This window comes from Pteropus vampyrus, unplaced genomic scaffold, assembly GCF_000151845.1.
Source record: "Pteropus vampyrus isolate Shadow unplaced genomic scaffold, Pvam_2.0 Scaffold390, whole genome shotgun sequence".
In the NCBI taxonomy this organism is placed as follows: domain Eukaryota; kingdom Metazoa; phylum Chordata; class Mammalia; order Chiroptera; family Pteropodidae; genus Pteropus; species Pteropus vampyrus.
The window spans coordinates 1,345,832-1,361,872 of NW_011889171.1; the positions used below are offsets into that span (position 1 = coordinate 1,345,832).

General features: G+C 35.4%; 1 protein-coding gene and 1 non-coding gene across 2 annotated transcripts in view; both read left to right on the forward strand.

Moving 5' to 3' along the window:
• The window catches only part of WDR44 (WD repeat domain 44), an 86,352-nt gene that overhangs the window by 38,750 nt on the left and 31,561 nt on the right, over nucleotides 1-16,041 (forward strand). Inside the window, exons 4-11 of the mRNA XM_023523326.1 lie at nucleotides 4,310-4,946; nucleotides 5,445-5,575; nucleotides 6,713-6,808; nucleotides 8,091-8,227; nucleotides 9,408-9,491; nucleotides 12,328-12,434; nucleotides 13,184-13,335; nucleotides 15,002-15,140. Coding sequence (XP_023379094.1) covers nucleotides 4,310-4,946; nucleotides 5,445-5,575; nucleotides 6,713-6,808; nucleotides 8,091-8,227; nucleotides 9,408-9,491; nucleotides 12,328-12,434; nucleotides 13,184-13,335; nucleotides 15,002-15,140 — 1,483 coding nt within the window. The remainder of the gene's footprint in view (nucleotides 1-4,309; nucleotides 4,947-5,444; nucleotides 5,576-6,712; nucleotides 6,809-8,090; nucleotides 8,228-9,407; nucleotides 9,492-12,327; nucleotides 12,435-13,183; nucleotides 13,336-15,001; nucleotides 15,141-16,041) is intronic.
• LOC111731669 lies at nucleotides 3,108-3,226 on the forward strand. Its single transcript, XR_002777247.1, has one exon. It is a non-coding gene; the product is annotated as a 5S ribosomal RNA (ribosomal RNA).

Here is a 16,041-nt window from a genome sequence, read left to right on the forward strand (position 1 = left end):
TGAATTGTTGAATCCTCCCCTTTTCAGTCATTGTTATCTCACTTTGTCCTATGTGTGCTGAACGTTCATTACTATCTTGCTATAGCAAATCTCTTCTTATTTTAAGCTTATAATGCCCTGTTCCTAGTAAGAGTTGCACTCCTCTGCTTTTATCAGCCTGTTAGTCACCTTACTCCTAATTATGGATTTTTTTTTTGGTCATTTTATTTTAGGTGAGCTGACCCCTTTCAGTATTTCCTGTAGTACAGGCCTCATAGTGGAGAATTCCCTCAATTTTTGTATGTCTGGAAAGGACTTTATTTCTCCTTCATATCTAAAGGAGAGCTTAGCTGGATACATTATTCTAGGCTGGTCATTCCTTTCATTTAATCATTTGACTATTTGATTCCACTCCTTTCTGGCTTGTAAGGTTTGTGCTGAGAAGTCCGACGATAATCTAATGGGTTTTCCTTTATTGGTTACCATCTTCTTTTTCCTGGCTGCCCTGAGAATTCTGTCTTTGTTGTTGATTTTTGCTTATTTTAATACGATGTGTATTGGTGAAGGCTTTTTTGAGTTGAGATAATTGGGTGTTCTGTTGACTTCTTGAATTCCAAGTTCCAGCTCATTCCTTATATTTGGGAAATTCTCATCAACTATTTGTCTGAAAGCACTTTCTAATCCGTGCTTCTTTTCCTCCACTTCAAGGATTCCCATTACTCTTATGGTTTGTCTCCTGATGGTGTGAGCTGTTTCTTATATTTCTCTTTCATTATTTTTCATTCTTCGGTTCCTCTCTTCTTCCTTCTGTTTTATTTCTAGATTTCTGTCTTCGATATCACTGATCCTTTCCTCCATTTGATCGACTCTATTTTCCAAGCTTGTTATTTTATTTTTCAACTCTTGCAATGTATTCTTCATCTCTAGGTTTATTTGGTTCATTTTGAGCATTTCAATCTCCTTGCTAACAAACTAATTTGCTCATCTAGTTGTTTGTTTGTTTTTTTTTTCAATTCCTGAAATTGTTTATATGATTTGTTTTGGATCTCACCGAGTTTTTTCAGAAGTACCATCCTGAATTTTCTGTCATTTAAGTCACATGTTTCTTTGTAAGCTTATTTTCTGGAGTTTCTTTTTTTTTCTCTTTCTTTCTTTCTGAGCTGCCTTGTCACCTTGCTTGTTTATGGTGTTTAATGGACTGTTTCTCCACCTGCGCATTAATGGAAGTGTGTTCTCCTTCACCCCATCCCCCAAAAGATTTATTATATAATGGTCCCTAGTCTATTGAAAATAAGATGTTTTTCTTTTGGTTTCCTGTAGGTATCGTCTAAGCCTCTTGGATCTCTGCTTTATATAAAGCGTTAATAATATCTTCTTTTTCTTCCTTATAGATGTTTAATCATGCTTGCTACCCTCAGTCTCAGTTCCTGTCAGTGTTAGTGACAGTTTTGGTAGCATTTGCTCAGATTCCCCTGGGGCTCCGTGGCATTCCATATCAGAGAGTATGGGAGGAGGGGCCTTCTGTGTTGGGGGTTGGAGGCTGCGGCTCAGCCTCAGTTTTGCAGCCATGGCTGGTAAAAATCAACTGTCGTTTCTCTGCCTTCCCCACTCTTCTGCTGTCTCTGTTTCTCTGCCTTCTTTCTGCCCTGGTGATCGGGCACTGCCGCCGGCCGCATGGAGCTCACAGCACTCTCAGGTAGGACTGTTCAGAGAACTCACCACTCCTTCTCCCCTTCTCCTCTTCCTACAAGGAGCTCTGGCTATGAGAGGCATCTTTTTTGTTTCTCCCAGTCCACTGCCTGACACCCAGGGTTCTGACCTCTGGTAGCTCTATGAGCAGATCCCGTGCTCAGACGTGCTGGTGTGCAGTTTGGGTGTTTTTTGTTGAGTTTTAGATGTTCAGCTTATTGTTGTTTCAAGGGGAGAGATCTGAGAACGTCTCTTACTCCAACTTGTTTAATCCAATCTCCCTGCAGTGTGTTTTTTGAAGTAGGAAAGTGATATGAAGCAAACAGTTGCTTTAGCATGATCATCTCCATGTTGGTCCTGATTCTCACTGTTCTCTTGCTCTTTCTCTCTTTGCTACCTCTTAAAACTCAGGGAAAAAAGATACAGCACTAGGCACTGTAAAGAGTTGTATGGGGGCATATCGAGAGTTAAAACATATGGGCCTTGCTTCCTAGGAATTAATTATCTGATGTAAAGAAAATATTTACACAGAGCTACCACAAATACTACCTTGTATTTTATATTATAGCTCATATTATAATGAGCAGTAAGAATGATAGGAGTTCAGAGATGTGGAAGATTGTTCTCAGATAAGGGGTTAGGGAAGATTTATGATTTTCAACCTCATTTTGAACCCTCTAATAGCATGGGCCTTTCCATTATGTATAGTCATTATTTCAAACCTTTATGTTCACCTCATGCTCACTGTGCCCACTTTCAGCAGATGACCTTGTTTCCTACTGCATATAGACATTAAGAGGCTAAGAAGCCCGAATTCACACCTTTTCATTATCTCATATTTACCATACCTGCCAACTTGTTTTCATCTTTTACCTCTTTTTTATGTCATTGTTGAGATTTTTTTTTTCCTGTCCGAAGCGGCATGGTATAATATAAGGAACAGTGGATATTTTAGAAAGAACTAAGTTTCAGTTTTGACTTTGTAGTTTACTAGCTGTGGAACCTTGAGCAAAAGTCTTAATGCCTTTATCTCAGATTCCTGCTTTTGTAGAAAGGGGATAATCCAACCACTTCACAAGGTCTGTGTGATGATTAAATAGAAAATGTGCATACTGGACCTAAAACACAGTAGACCCTCTTTCCTTTTTTCTCCAGAACTCTGTTACCTTCTTTCCTTTGGCTTCTTCTCTTCAGCTTACAAAACTGCTGGGTCACTTTCTTGCAGCTTCTTCCATTTATAACCAAGTTTTTGAAAACCATAGATGGCTAGTTGTCTCTGTCTTCACCTCTTATTCATTTTAAACCCACTGTAATCTGGCTTTTGTTATCACTAAGGCACTCAGTGCTAATAACCACCTAATTGACAAATTAGGTGGACTCTAGTTAATATTCCTCTGGTAAAAGTGACATATGTCTAGGATTAAAAATTTGAAGGTTGAGTCTATGGCCATACCACCTTGAACAAGCCCGATCTCATCTGATCTCGGAAGCTAAGCAGGGTTGGGCCTAGTTAGTACTTGGATGGGAGACCACCTTGGAAGACCAGGTGCTGTAGGCATAAAACATAAAAAAAAAAAAATAAGGGATCGTAAGCTGACAAGGTCCTTGTAATCTATGAGATCAACCAAGGGTTACCTTGCCTAAAAAAAATAAAAACAAACAAATAAAATTTGAAGGTTGAGGACAACTAATATGTGGAATATGCTGGAAATCAGGGATGAATATTATTGAACAGCAATAATACCCAGTTCAAGTTAACATGAATTTGTGGTAAGCCAGGTCAGGACAGTTTTGTGACATACTCTGTTAACTTTCTGGAACCAAGAAATTGAGAGAGCAGAAATCAGCCATAGTTGGGCATGGCGGAAAGATAAATGGGATGGAAGATTTAATGCGTAAATAATGACAGGATTGGATAGAAGATGTATTTTTTCTAAATGTTGGTAGAATTACATAGAAAACCTATCTGTATTTTTTAGCTATAGATAAGAAATAAAAGGGGAAAAGGCAAGGCCAGCTGGATGTTTGAACTCTTTTCATGGTCCTGCTATGCCTCTGAATAGTGGGGTATTATGTGTATTCTGTTTAAGAACGTTAATCTTGCATCTGCTGGTGCTTCCTGTCATAGGCTTGAGCTAAACAATTTGAATTCTTATACTAGTGGTTTTGATTCTCATGGTTTTGCTAACTAGGCTCAAACCAGCAGACTGTTACTGCAACAAACTTAGCATAAATATGTAAATGAACTGTGACATGAATAGTCTGAATGTAAATTTAGGTTTGAACTTTATTATACAGGATTGATTGAACTTTTGTGATTACATGTACTAACACAGATTCCCTATTATTATGGTTAAGAGTGCAGGTTCTGGAACAAATTTCCTTGGGTTTACGCTAGCTTCATCACTTACTAACTTTGTGACCTTGGACAAATCACTTGATCCCTCTATGCCTCAACTCCTTCATATGTATAATGATGGTAGAAAGAGTACTATCTATTAAGGTTGTTGTAAAGATTGAAATATGTGAATTGTTAGGAACATTGCCTAGCACATGGTAAGTACTACATAAATGACTAGCTGTTATTATATTCTTGTAAATAGCTTCATTTTTTAAAAACTGCCTTTTAACCTTTCATCAGATCATTGAAAGTATTATTGAGGAGAGTCAGAAAGTACTACAGCTTGAAGATGACTCTTTGGATTCCAAAGGAAAAGGACACTCTGATCAGGTTACGAGTCCTCTTGTGGCTGGGACAGATCTTAGCAATATACCTGGACTGTTAGCCGTAGTAGATCAAGTACTACAGGAAGATTCCAAAAGGGCAGAGAGTCAGAATGTATTTGAAGAAACTGAATTAGAGCTAAAAAAATGTTTTCCTTCCGATGACACCTGTGAGAAACCAGTAGATGAAACTGCTAAGTTAACTGAAATAAGTTCAACTGAGCAGCTTAATGTGCCTGAAACTGAAGCAGAAGTATTGAACAAGGAAGCAGTGGAAGTCAAAGGAAGTGACATCCTGGAACCTGCATCCTCAGACTCCTCATCTGCTAAAGATTTTGCTGCTGTGGAAGAATTGGCTCCTGCCAAACCCCCAAGACAGCTTACTCCAGAACCTGATATAGTGGCTAGTACAAAGAAGCCTGTTCCAGCGCGCCCACCCCCTCCAACTAATTTCCCACCTCCTAGACCACCACCTCCATCTCGACCTGCTCCACCACCAAGAAAAAAGAAAAGTGAATTGGAGTTTGAGGCTCTTAAAACACCCGATCTAGATGGCAAGTATTCATTGAGAAATAAGTAGTTTTGTGAGGAGATTTTTGAGTCAAAACTGTTTCAGTTTGATTTTGTTTCAGTTTATACTATGTACAACCATGTTGATGACTGAGTTATAAAAATTACTTCAGTAAAAAAAAAGTGAAAATGTTTACATTTGTGATTATTTACATTACTATTATAATTGAACATTTCAATAGACTTCAAACTTTCAAGTCTGTTACCATTGGAGAGCCAGTTTGCTGTAGTGAAAAGAATATGGGATTTGGAGACAAGATTTGAATTCAAGTCCTAGATCTCTTAATGTGTAAGTTGTATAGCCTTGAAGAATTTAAATAACTTATTTGAATCCTGGTTTCTCCACCTATAAAACGAGAGAAATAAAACCACTTTGTCACAGGATTGTTCTAAGAATCAGGAAAATAAAGGTTAAAAGTACTTCTTAAGTTATGTACAAGGTCCTATTTAACTATGAGTTATCACCATTATTATTATTGCAGTTCCCAAAGAGAATATTACATCTGATACTCTCCTAACCACAAACATGGCTTCAGAGAGTACAGTCAAGGATTCTCAGCCTTCTCTTGATTTGGCAAGTGCTACCAGTGGCGATAAAATAGTTACTGCCCAGGTTGGTGAATTTGTGTTACATTGAATATAGGCTTTATCAGCTTTATGCAAGTAGCTGGTTTGTATGATTACCGAACCTTGTTTCTTCTCCAAGCCAAATATCTCCTTATCCCGAAAACCTGGCCTCCTTACATCCCTTGTCCAGCTCTGCTACTAAGTAGCTGGGTGACTCCAGGAAACTATTTAACAGCTGAGTCTCAGATGCTTCATTGATAAAATGGGCGGGAGGGCAAACTTTCCTTGAAGGTTTCTTGCAAGGATGAAATAAGCTAAAGTATGCCAAGTACTTGGCCATGTAGTAGGCATTGAAAAAATGATAGATGCTGCCATTTGTAGTATTATTGATATTAATAAACATCAACTACAGTCTTCATTTACCTAACCTATAGTGGACAAAATTGGGGACTTTTGATTTTTTTATAATTTCCTTTTCCTAATCATGAAAAGATCTTCACACAGTATGCTATATATCAACATATGAGGCAATAGAAAGGAATTGATAACATGAATTTTCACCACAGCCAAATTCTGGGACTCAAGGGTTACCTATGTGGCAGCTGTGATTTTGGCAGGTTAGCAAACTGAGATAAGACATTATAGTCTTGTCATGGCCTTAGAGCAGAGATTGGCAGTGGCTTGTTTTTTGCAAGGCCCCCAAGCTAAGAATGGTGCTTACATTTTTCAAGGCTTGTTGAAAATAAAGGAAAAAAAAAGAATATGCAACAGACACCATATGTGAAGCAAAAATAGTTATTAAAAATATTTAGTATCTAGCTCGATACAGAAAAAGTATTAGGACCTCTGCCTTTGAGATATGCACATATATAGCCTAGATTAATGGCAATCCTTGTGCTGGCATCCTACTAGCAGAGAACTGCTTTTGGATCAGGTTCAAATCGTACCTTTATTTGCTTTCAAGACTACTAAGACATTATTTCATGGGTAGCAATAGTTTTAGTACCTAATGTTTTTTAGTACGCTGGGACTAATAAAGAGCTGAAATGGAGTGTTCCATTTAAATTTTCAGTAGGTAGGTTCCATTATTCAAAATATGGAATTTTTTAGAACCAAGTATGGTAATGAATAATTTATAGAAATTGATTTAGTCAACTTTCTGTATATAAAATTATAATTTCAGGAAAATGGAAAAGCACCTGATGGACAGACAATAGCAGGTGAAGTGATGGGACCTCAGAGACCTAGATCCAACTCTGGGAGAGAGCTTACTGATGAGGTATAGTTATATTTTTTGTCCTTAAAAACATACGATATAAAAACCATATGGGAAAGTGAAAAAAATTTTGGAGATGAATGTACATGCACAGCAATGTGAATATACTTAATGCCACTGAATGAACTATACAATTAAAAATGGTTAAAATGGTAAATTTTATATTATGTATATTTTACCATGATTAATTTTTTCATTTACTGTTGTTAGCCAAAAAATCATAATATAGAAGAAAAAATGAAAATGAAGATTGTCTTAGTTTTTGTTTTTTTAATATGGTGAAACTTGCAACTCTACTTAAACTTGCCCTTTCACACAGTTTTGTGGTGGAATAAATATATTGAAGCAAGGTCTGCATATCATAGGAAATGGGCTTGGAAAGAACTCGACATTATAGATATGTATATGTTTTTTATACTTGTTAGATGATATATAGTGCATACGGACTCAGTACTTCTTACCATTAAAATTTAGTATACATCTATTGGCCAGTTTATTCAGAATGAAGTTTCGAAGTAAAATCTTAGTTTTTGATTCTTTTAAACAACACATTTAAAAAATATATACTTTAAAAAACAATTTGGCAGTTTTTCAAAATATCGAACGTCGCGTTGCCATGATGCAGCAATTGTACTCCTGTGTGTACAGCAAAGAGAAATGAAAACATGTCTGCACAGAGAATGAACACAAGTGTTCATAAAAGCCAAAGTGTAGAAACAACACAAACTGATGAATGGGCAAATAATGTGTTGTATATCCATCCACGTGGACTGTTTTTAAGTAATTAAAAGGGATTAAGTTCTGATACATGTTACAGTATAGATGAACCTTGAAAATATGTTGCTAAGTGAAAGAAGCCAATCACAAAAGACCACATAATGTATGATTTAATTTATTTGAAAGGTCCAGAATAAGCAAATCCATAGAGACAAAAAGGAGATTAGTGGTTGCCAGGGACCAGGAGAAGGAGGCAGAATAAGGTCTGACAGCCAGTGGGTATAGATCGAGTTTCTTTTTGGGGTAGTGGAAATGTTCTAAACTTAGATAATGGTGATGGTTGCATAACTGTGAATATATTCAAAACCATTGAACTATATATATGCTTTAAATGAGTGCTTTTTACTCATTTAAAAGGTGTGTGAATTGTATCTCTCTAAAATGTTAAAAATTATTGTACACAGTATTGAATATACCTAGAAAGTGCTTAGCTTAAATTTTTGAGGATTTTGTAGACTCAGAAAGATAATTAAATTACAGATCCTATTGTTTTTATTTTTTACATCAGGAAATCTTAGCCAGTGTAATGATTAAGAACCTAGATACTGGAGAAGAAATACCTTTGAGTCTTGCAGAAGAGAAACTGCCAACAGGTATTAATCCTCTCACTCTACACATCATGAGAAGGACTAAGGAATATGTAAGGTATGGCCTAATGTTATTATTTATCATTTGTACTATTTTATTCAGCGTGCTGAAGATTTCTGTTTATGAACTATGACAGTTCCTAACTTGGTTTCATTCAGCCTTTTTAAAACTTGGAATTAAAATAGTTAATATGCATTCTTAAACTTTGTTCGCTCTCTGTTTAAGACTATGCAGTTACTAGGGGGAAATAGTACATATCGTCAATCCCATCGTATTTGGTTTCTCTTTTAAAATGATTTATATTATGCTAGAGGCAGTATTAAAACATATTAGGGCTAAAAAGCCATATTTAGAAGAAACCTTTCTTTAAGGATTAGAAATTTTATATATATAATTTGGAGAGCCAGAAAATGGCTTTAGGGTGAGGTTATTGACTTTACTGTGAGATGTACTAAGGAATGATTCCTATGAAAGCAAAGCTTTTTTAGGTATAATATATGATGTATCTGATGAGTGAGGAGGGAGATATTTACAAGTTAATTTGTCATTTCTGTGCAGCATGTTTTGTTCAGCAGAAAGCCTTGTTTGTAGTAGGTTTTTCCTAAGTTCCTCAATTGCATTCACTGAATTTGTACATTGCACCTTGCTTAAAGATTCTGTTCTTTGATCTTTCAAGTTTAAATTCTCAGAGTCATCCTTCAAACGAAACTTATATAAAGCATTTTAACACAGTTTTTTTCTTACTCTAATTAGCAATTCTGTAGTAAGTACATATGAAGATTTTTGAGAAGTGTAAGGAAAAGGGCTTCTTTTATTTTTTTAATTTTTTTATTAAGTTTATTGGGGTAACATTAGTTAATACAATTATATAATTTTCAGGTGTACATTATCATTTGACATCTTTATATTCTATTGTGTGTTTACCACCCAAAGTCCAGTTTCCTTCAGCTACCATATATTTGATCCCCTTTACCCACTTCACCCTCCCCCTACCCACCTATATTTGACCCTCTTTACTGCGTCTACGTCTCCTCTCCCCCATCCCCTCTCCTCTATAATAACCACTAGTTTATAGTCCATGTCCATGAGTCCCTGTTTGTCTGTCCTGTTCACTTGTTGCTTTTAGGTTTATATCCCACATATAAGTGATATTATGTGATTTTCAAGTTTTTCTGTCTGACTTATTTCACTTAGTATGGAAAAGGGCTTCTTTTAAAATTACCTCCTCCTCTTGTAGTAATGATGCAGCACAGTCAGATGATGAAGAGAAGTTACAGTCTCAGCCAACAGATACCGATGGTGGAAGGTTAAAACAGAAAACGTGAGTTATAGTACTTCCCTTTTCTTCATTTTAAGCTTTAATTTTTAAAAAATAGAGAACCGCCATACTAGTTTATATCTGTGCTCTCTCCAATTTATATGTCATCTACCAGTACCACTCCTTGCCCCCAGCCAATGGATTATGAGTTCCTTGAGGCTGTATTGGTCATTTTTATAGCATCTCACATGTAGTAAATGATCAATAAATTTTTGCATCATGCCCATATTGTTTTTCTGATAGTAGGTACCAGAAGTAGAGTATGATTGTCCTTGAAGTTGCCCTTTTCCTTTTCTCTTCATCTCTGCAAATCCTCTTTGTCTTTCTAAACCCAACTATATGAGTCTTCCTGACTTCCTTTAGTTGGTAGTAAATTTCTTTTTTTATCCCTCAATTTCCATGACACCTATAGACTATATACCTTATGTTTGCCTTCTATTTTTATATTATCTTAAACTATTCTCTGATTTTTTTTGAAAAAAACAAGGCAATAGATATTAAATAACTAAAGCATATGTTGCAAAAGGATTGTGATCATGCCATTTTTCTGTTTGCCCTACAAAAATCTAGCACAGTGGTGGCCATATAGATTTTGCTTGATTATACACAAGTCACTTAATTGGCAATATTTCAGTCCAATGCCCAAAGTGAATTCTCCACTCAAATCTGATCTTTTCCTAGTGTGGGAAGTATAGTAAAGAAAGCTACGAGAATTTTTGGAAAGTTGTACTCACAATGCAGGTCTGTGGTAACACCTTCAGACATGTGGACCTTGGCTGTCTCGCAATGACAGCTATCAGGAGCTAGAGAATTGGGAATTATTCAGGAAACATATAAACATCCAGGAAAGATGTTACTTATTCCATGCACTAAAGCTCATCATTTTTCTAAAAGGAAAGCTTCTCAGGATCATTCAAAGCCACTATACTTCTTATATAATTTTTACAAATCTAGCCATTTAGTATCTGAGCTCACAGCAAAATGGAAGCACCAAACTGTGATAATCTGTAAGTTGACACATAAGAATGTCAAATAATATTCCAATTGCAAAAGAGGAATGAGAAAAATGATAAAAGCAGTCATACATAACACAACCATTTCGTATGGCTATGCTTTCAACTTTTCCTCATGTCATGACACATGTACAGCATGGTGATATTTGCACTGAATGCTGGGGTAAACTGATGGCAAGAAGAGACTGGCCCAGAGTCTGACTTCTCTGTGCCCTACCCTGGGGGAACCAATATTATGGCCCACTTGCAAACCATTTGAAAGGCTCTGAATGTGTTTAAGAACAGTGAAGATGATAACTGTGACCCTATTTATTAAAGAAACTTATTAAACATTAAGTGCCATTGAAGAAGGCACAAAAGTGTGTATTTTTAGAGATGTTCTCATCCATAATAATTAAGTAATCTGTCTTCTTAAGATAGTAGTAAACCTATAGTTATCCAGAAAATATAACTTCACAATAGACCTTATAGTAATTTTAAAAATGGTATATCATCTGTGTTTTATGATTATCAAAAGTATTTCAAAAATGTTTAAAATAGAAGAGCCTCTTATAATCTCACCCCAGAAATAATCAGTATTAATAATCATGTGTATTCACCATAGAATTTTTGTTTTTTCACAAAAGTGGGATTATACTGTGCCTATAGTTTGTGGACTTGCTTTTTTAAAAAAAATATCTGATATGTAATAGGCATCTCTTTATATCAATACCAACAGTAGATATATTGTGGACTTTTTATCAGCCAGATATGGGAGTTTGGTGCTGCAGATACAATAGTTAAGACAATCATAGTCTCTGCCTTCATAGAGAATCCATTTCAATAGGATAAACATAAACTAAACATATAATTACACAGATAAATCTAACTGCATTTATAGTAATTGCTATAAAAAATATATGGGGTGCCGTGGGAGTATATAACAGGAAAATCTATTTGAAAGGGTTAAGGAGGGCTTTTTTGAGAGAGAGAACTGGTCTGACACCTAAAAATGAGTGGAAATTAGCTAGGGGAGAAGTGTTCCAGGCCGAAATAACCACATGTATATGTATATAAACTTTTTCAAATAATATCCTTAATATCATGAGCTCCCAAAATTGGTAAAAATTACCCCTGATTTGTTTTGGTTGTAAATAAGTACTTTGCTTTTTAAAAATAATATATAAAATTTGAGACTTAGGTAATTGAAGAAGCAATTAAGTAAGTCCTGTTTATGGGAGCTTGAAATACATAAATTACACTGTTTGGTAATACCTACTGGGAAAGCTCTGCCTAAATGCATTGCAAATACTCAAACTAAAAGAGAAGGGACAAGAGCCCATCTTAGGCTACCAAACCATTCTATTTTGTGAGAAAATACCTCTTTATAATTTCTTTTTATTGGTAAAATGTGTTTTAAGGATGGCTACCTAAAGCAATCTTCTCAAAGCAATTCTCATTGCAGATTCATGGCCTCACCCTAGACCCTCTAAATCAAATGATCTGAGGATAGGGCCCAGGTATCTGTGCTTTAAACACTCCCCTCCCTTACTCTCCCCACCAATTGATTATCATTCACCAGTGAAAACCAAGGCTCTTAGAGTGTACACTATTATACATTGGCTGAAGTGCCAGTATATTTTCTTTGTAGCTATATTGACTTGAATATATTCTATACAAGGGGTTTGGGATCAAAGGCCTACTATTTATGTAAAAAAGAGTTATTTCAAAATAATATACTTTATCAGTCACAGCTAATGAGATTATCAGTGAATTGTTGATCTTTTACTATTAGTTGAGTTAATAAGAAGTAATTTTGGTGTGTTATTTTTTATATATTTGGTAAGGACTCAACTAAAGAAGTTCCTAGGAAAATCAGTAAAGAGAGCAAAGCACCTCGCTGAAGAATATGGTGAACGTGCTGTAAATAAAGTTAAAAGTGTTAGAGACGAAGGTAAGTAAAATAGAACATTTCAACCAAATATTTAATTAATTTGACATCATCTACATTTAGCCTGTAGTTTATAAGAAACATTCTGTTTTATTAAAAGTAATAAACCTTTATAGCTAATATCTTAACATTTCAATAAATCATGTTACTCTCGCTGTTACTTAATTTTACAAGTGGGAGGAAAAGTGAATTTATGCATCTTAAACATGAATTTGTACATACTTTGTGACTGTGGCAACCTAGAAGAATTGAGTGTTCAATAATCACTTGTAAATTAGTTATGTAAGGCTATTTAGTTCTTATAACTATTTTTAAAATTAGGTAAATTCTCTAAATTTGTGCAGACCTTAACTTCCTGTGCCCTTGTCATAATTGCACTCATTTGTTTTATTTAATAAACACTTATATAGTACTTATTCTGTGCCAGACACTGTCCTAAGCACTTTCACCTGTATTAACTCATTTAATCCTCCTAAAACCCCATGATATAAGTTCCATTATTATCTCTATTTTATAGATGAGAATACCGAGGCACAAAAAGGTTGGTACCTTGCCTACGGTCATACAGATAATAAATGACAGCTGAATTTGGACCCAGGCAGTCTGGCACCAGGCTCCATGCTCTTAATATGCTGTTTAGTAATAGGCAAATTTTCCTTCTCTATTTAATGAATTTTCTTGGTAAGTAGTGGCTACGAAAATATGATAGTAGCTATATCTCAGCTAGTGATTTTTGTTGCTTTTATATTTAGTGTTTCATACTGATCAAGATGATCCTTCATCAAGTGATGATGAAGGAATGCCATACACAAGACCAGTTAAATTCAAAGCAGCACATGGTTTTAAAGGACCTTATGATTTTGATCAGATTAAAGTGGTACAAGATCTTAGTGGTGAACATATGGTAAGTACCTTTTTTATTTTTCAGTATTGATTATTTTCATTGAGAGAAATACGTTGACTTCTATAAAGGTGATCTTATGTATGTAATTCTACTAGCCTTAATCAAGAAGAATGAATTTTGATATTAATACGATTTAATGAATAGGTAATGCAGAGTCTATCTCTGAATTACTGTTCAACAAGCAAGTTATTGAATTAAGTAAACTCTAGGCCTTTATCATTAAGAAAGCTATGTAAAGGTACCAGACTTTAAAACAGTTAAATTAGAGGGTAGTCTGTCAATTTGAAAAATGTTTAAAGTGTTCCCCAGTATATTTTAAATAATTGACATCTATATTTCAGAAGCTCAGTATACTTTGTAAAGTGACAGCTAAAACAAGGAGAGAGATAGAGGTACAATCAGAGTTAAAAATATACCAAAGTAGATATAAAGTACACAAATTATATTGCCTCTGAAAATGCTAGGAATATAGGGAAGGAAGTAATAAACTAAGAACTGGCTAAATGATGCTGTGCATCCTTGATCAGGGAATCTATTTATCTATTTAGATTTTAAATCTAAAAATTGGCCTAACTGGAAGGAAATAACCACAAACATACGAGATGGCAACCAGATTGGAACTGAAATTTAGGTGTTTATCATCTAAACATAAAATGTTTGAGTTGATTGTAGTAACTTCCTTAAGGAATCTGATGAATTTCCTTGTGCTATATTGACTCTTTCATTATTTTCAGTCTTAAATAAAATTTCATTGTAGTAGGCTCCAAATGACAAATTTCTAAATATACTTCAATTTTGTGGAAATGATGTTATTTCAGTAAATAAGCTCTTAGATAATCTTTCTGATCTGCATAACATGTGGTTTAATAGCAGTTATAAGTGTTTGTTATAATAGGATATAGCATTTCCAATTTAAGAGTTCACATTAAAGCCCCCCCACACACACACACACAATTCCCCACTGTTGTTTTCAGTATCTATCGGGGAATTCTAGCCATGTACTGCAAAGCCTTGTTTCTGGGGAGTAAAACAAGAGGAGATCACACCATTCCAACACTTCTTCTAAATGCCCAATACTATGAGGGTCACTGCTAAGATGGGTTGTATTTTTCCCTCAGTCCTGGTCAGGAGTTGCTCGTGCTATGCTGAGGGCTCTGCCTCCTCCTATCCTACTCCCCCTTGTGTTCAGCTGAGAAACTGAGATCCCAAATTAAGATTTGTGCTTTCACAATGAAGATTGTGGCAAACTGCAACTATCTTATCTCATCTTTCTTCTAAAGTTCCTTTTGTGTGGTATTGTAGTACAGTGGTCCCCAACTTTTTGGCACCAGGGACGGTGCTCCTACGAGAATCTAATGCCTGACGATCTGAGATGGAGCAGAGGCAGTGATGCTAGTGCTAGGGAGTGGCTGCAAATACAGATGAAGCTTCACTAGCTCACCTGCCACTCACCTCCTGCTGTGTGGCCCAGTTCCTAACAGGCCACTGACCAGTCTGTGGCCTGGGGGTTAAGGGCCCCTGTTATAGCACCCTTGGACTGCTGGCTTTATGTGGTATTACTAATGTGAGAATTATCTTAGTATGTATAATTTGGCACAATTTTTTATTTTGGCTTAGTGTCTCAATTATTATAGTAATAACTTTGAATCTTCCTTTGTTTTCATAGGGAGCAGTTTGGACCATGAAATTTTCTCACTGTGGTCGATTACTTGCCTCAGCTGGACAAGATAATGTAGTGAGAATTTGGGCTTTAAAAAATGCTTTTGACTATTTCAACAATATGCGAATGAAATACAATACTGAAGGTATTTTGCTTTTTGGGGGGGCTTTAAAAATCTAGAGACATCTGGCATTTTTACATTTTATGTATAATGATGCTCTTTTATCCAACAATCATTTGCAGCAACCACTACTTAACATAGTAGCCACAAACCTAAAAATAAGACAGAAGTCAGCAGCAAAAAGCATCTACACCCAGTGAAAAAAGCTATTAAAGCTTTTGACATTATTCCTTTTCAGATGTAGTACAGTTAATTTCATCAACTACTAAGAACAAAGTTATTTGGTTTCCCCTAGCAATCTTCACTTCTATCCAAGGTTAAAAAGAAATACCTGATTAATCTAGAAAGAGAAAGAGAATAGTATGTACACTTAATAAGTAAAGAATGATTAAGGAAACATAGCCATGGAAAGTAAATTTGATTTGTCAGTACATGAAAGGGTATATGAAAAAGGTTAAATGGAAAAGAGAAACCTCAGAAGATGGCATATGTATACAATGATTACAACTATGTAAAATATTTCTGTATCATGGTAAGTTATCAGGAAAATATGTAGAATTGATGTAAATAGGAGTTTCTAGTTTATGGGGTTCTTTTCTTGTAATTATATCACTGCGATAACTTTCCTCTACAAACCTTTCCCTCCCCACCCCCATCCCCCATCCCCAATCAACTAAGTCTGGAAAACAAGAAGGTAAGGAATGGGAGAAAGGACATAGAGGTGGCCATGGGCAGGAGTGTGGAGTATGGTCAAAGCACCATTTTGAGGAACTTAGAAATCTAGGAAGATCAACTAAACAAGCAAGCAAGGCCCTGTATATTTTAGTAGCTCTTTGGGTATTGCTTGCATTATGTTATAATACATAATTGAAGATGATGATGAGTTAATAATAGTAAACAATGTTTATTATACATTTCTTTTATT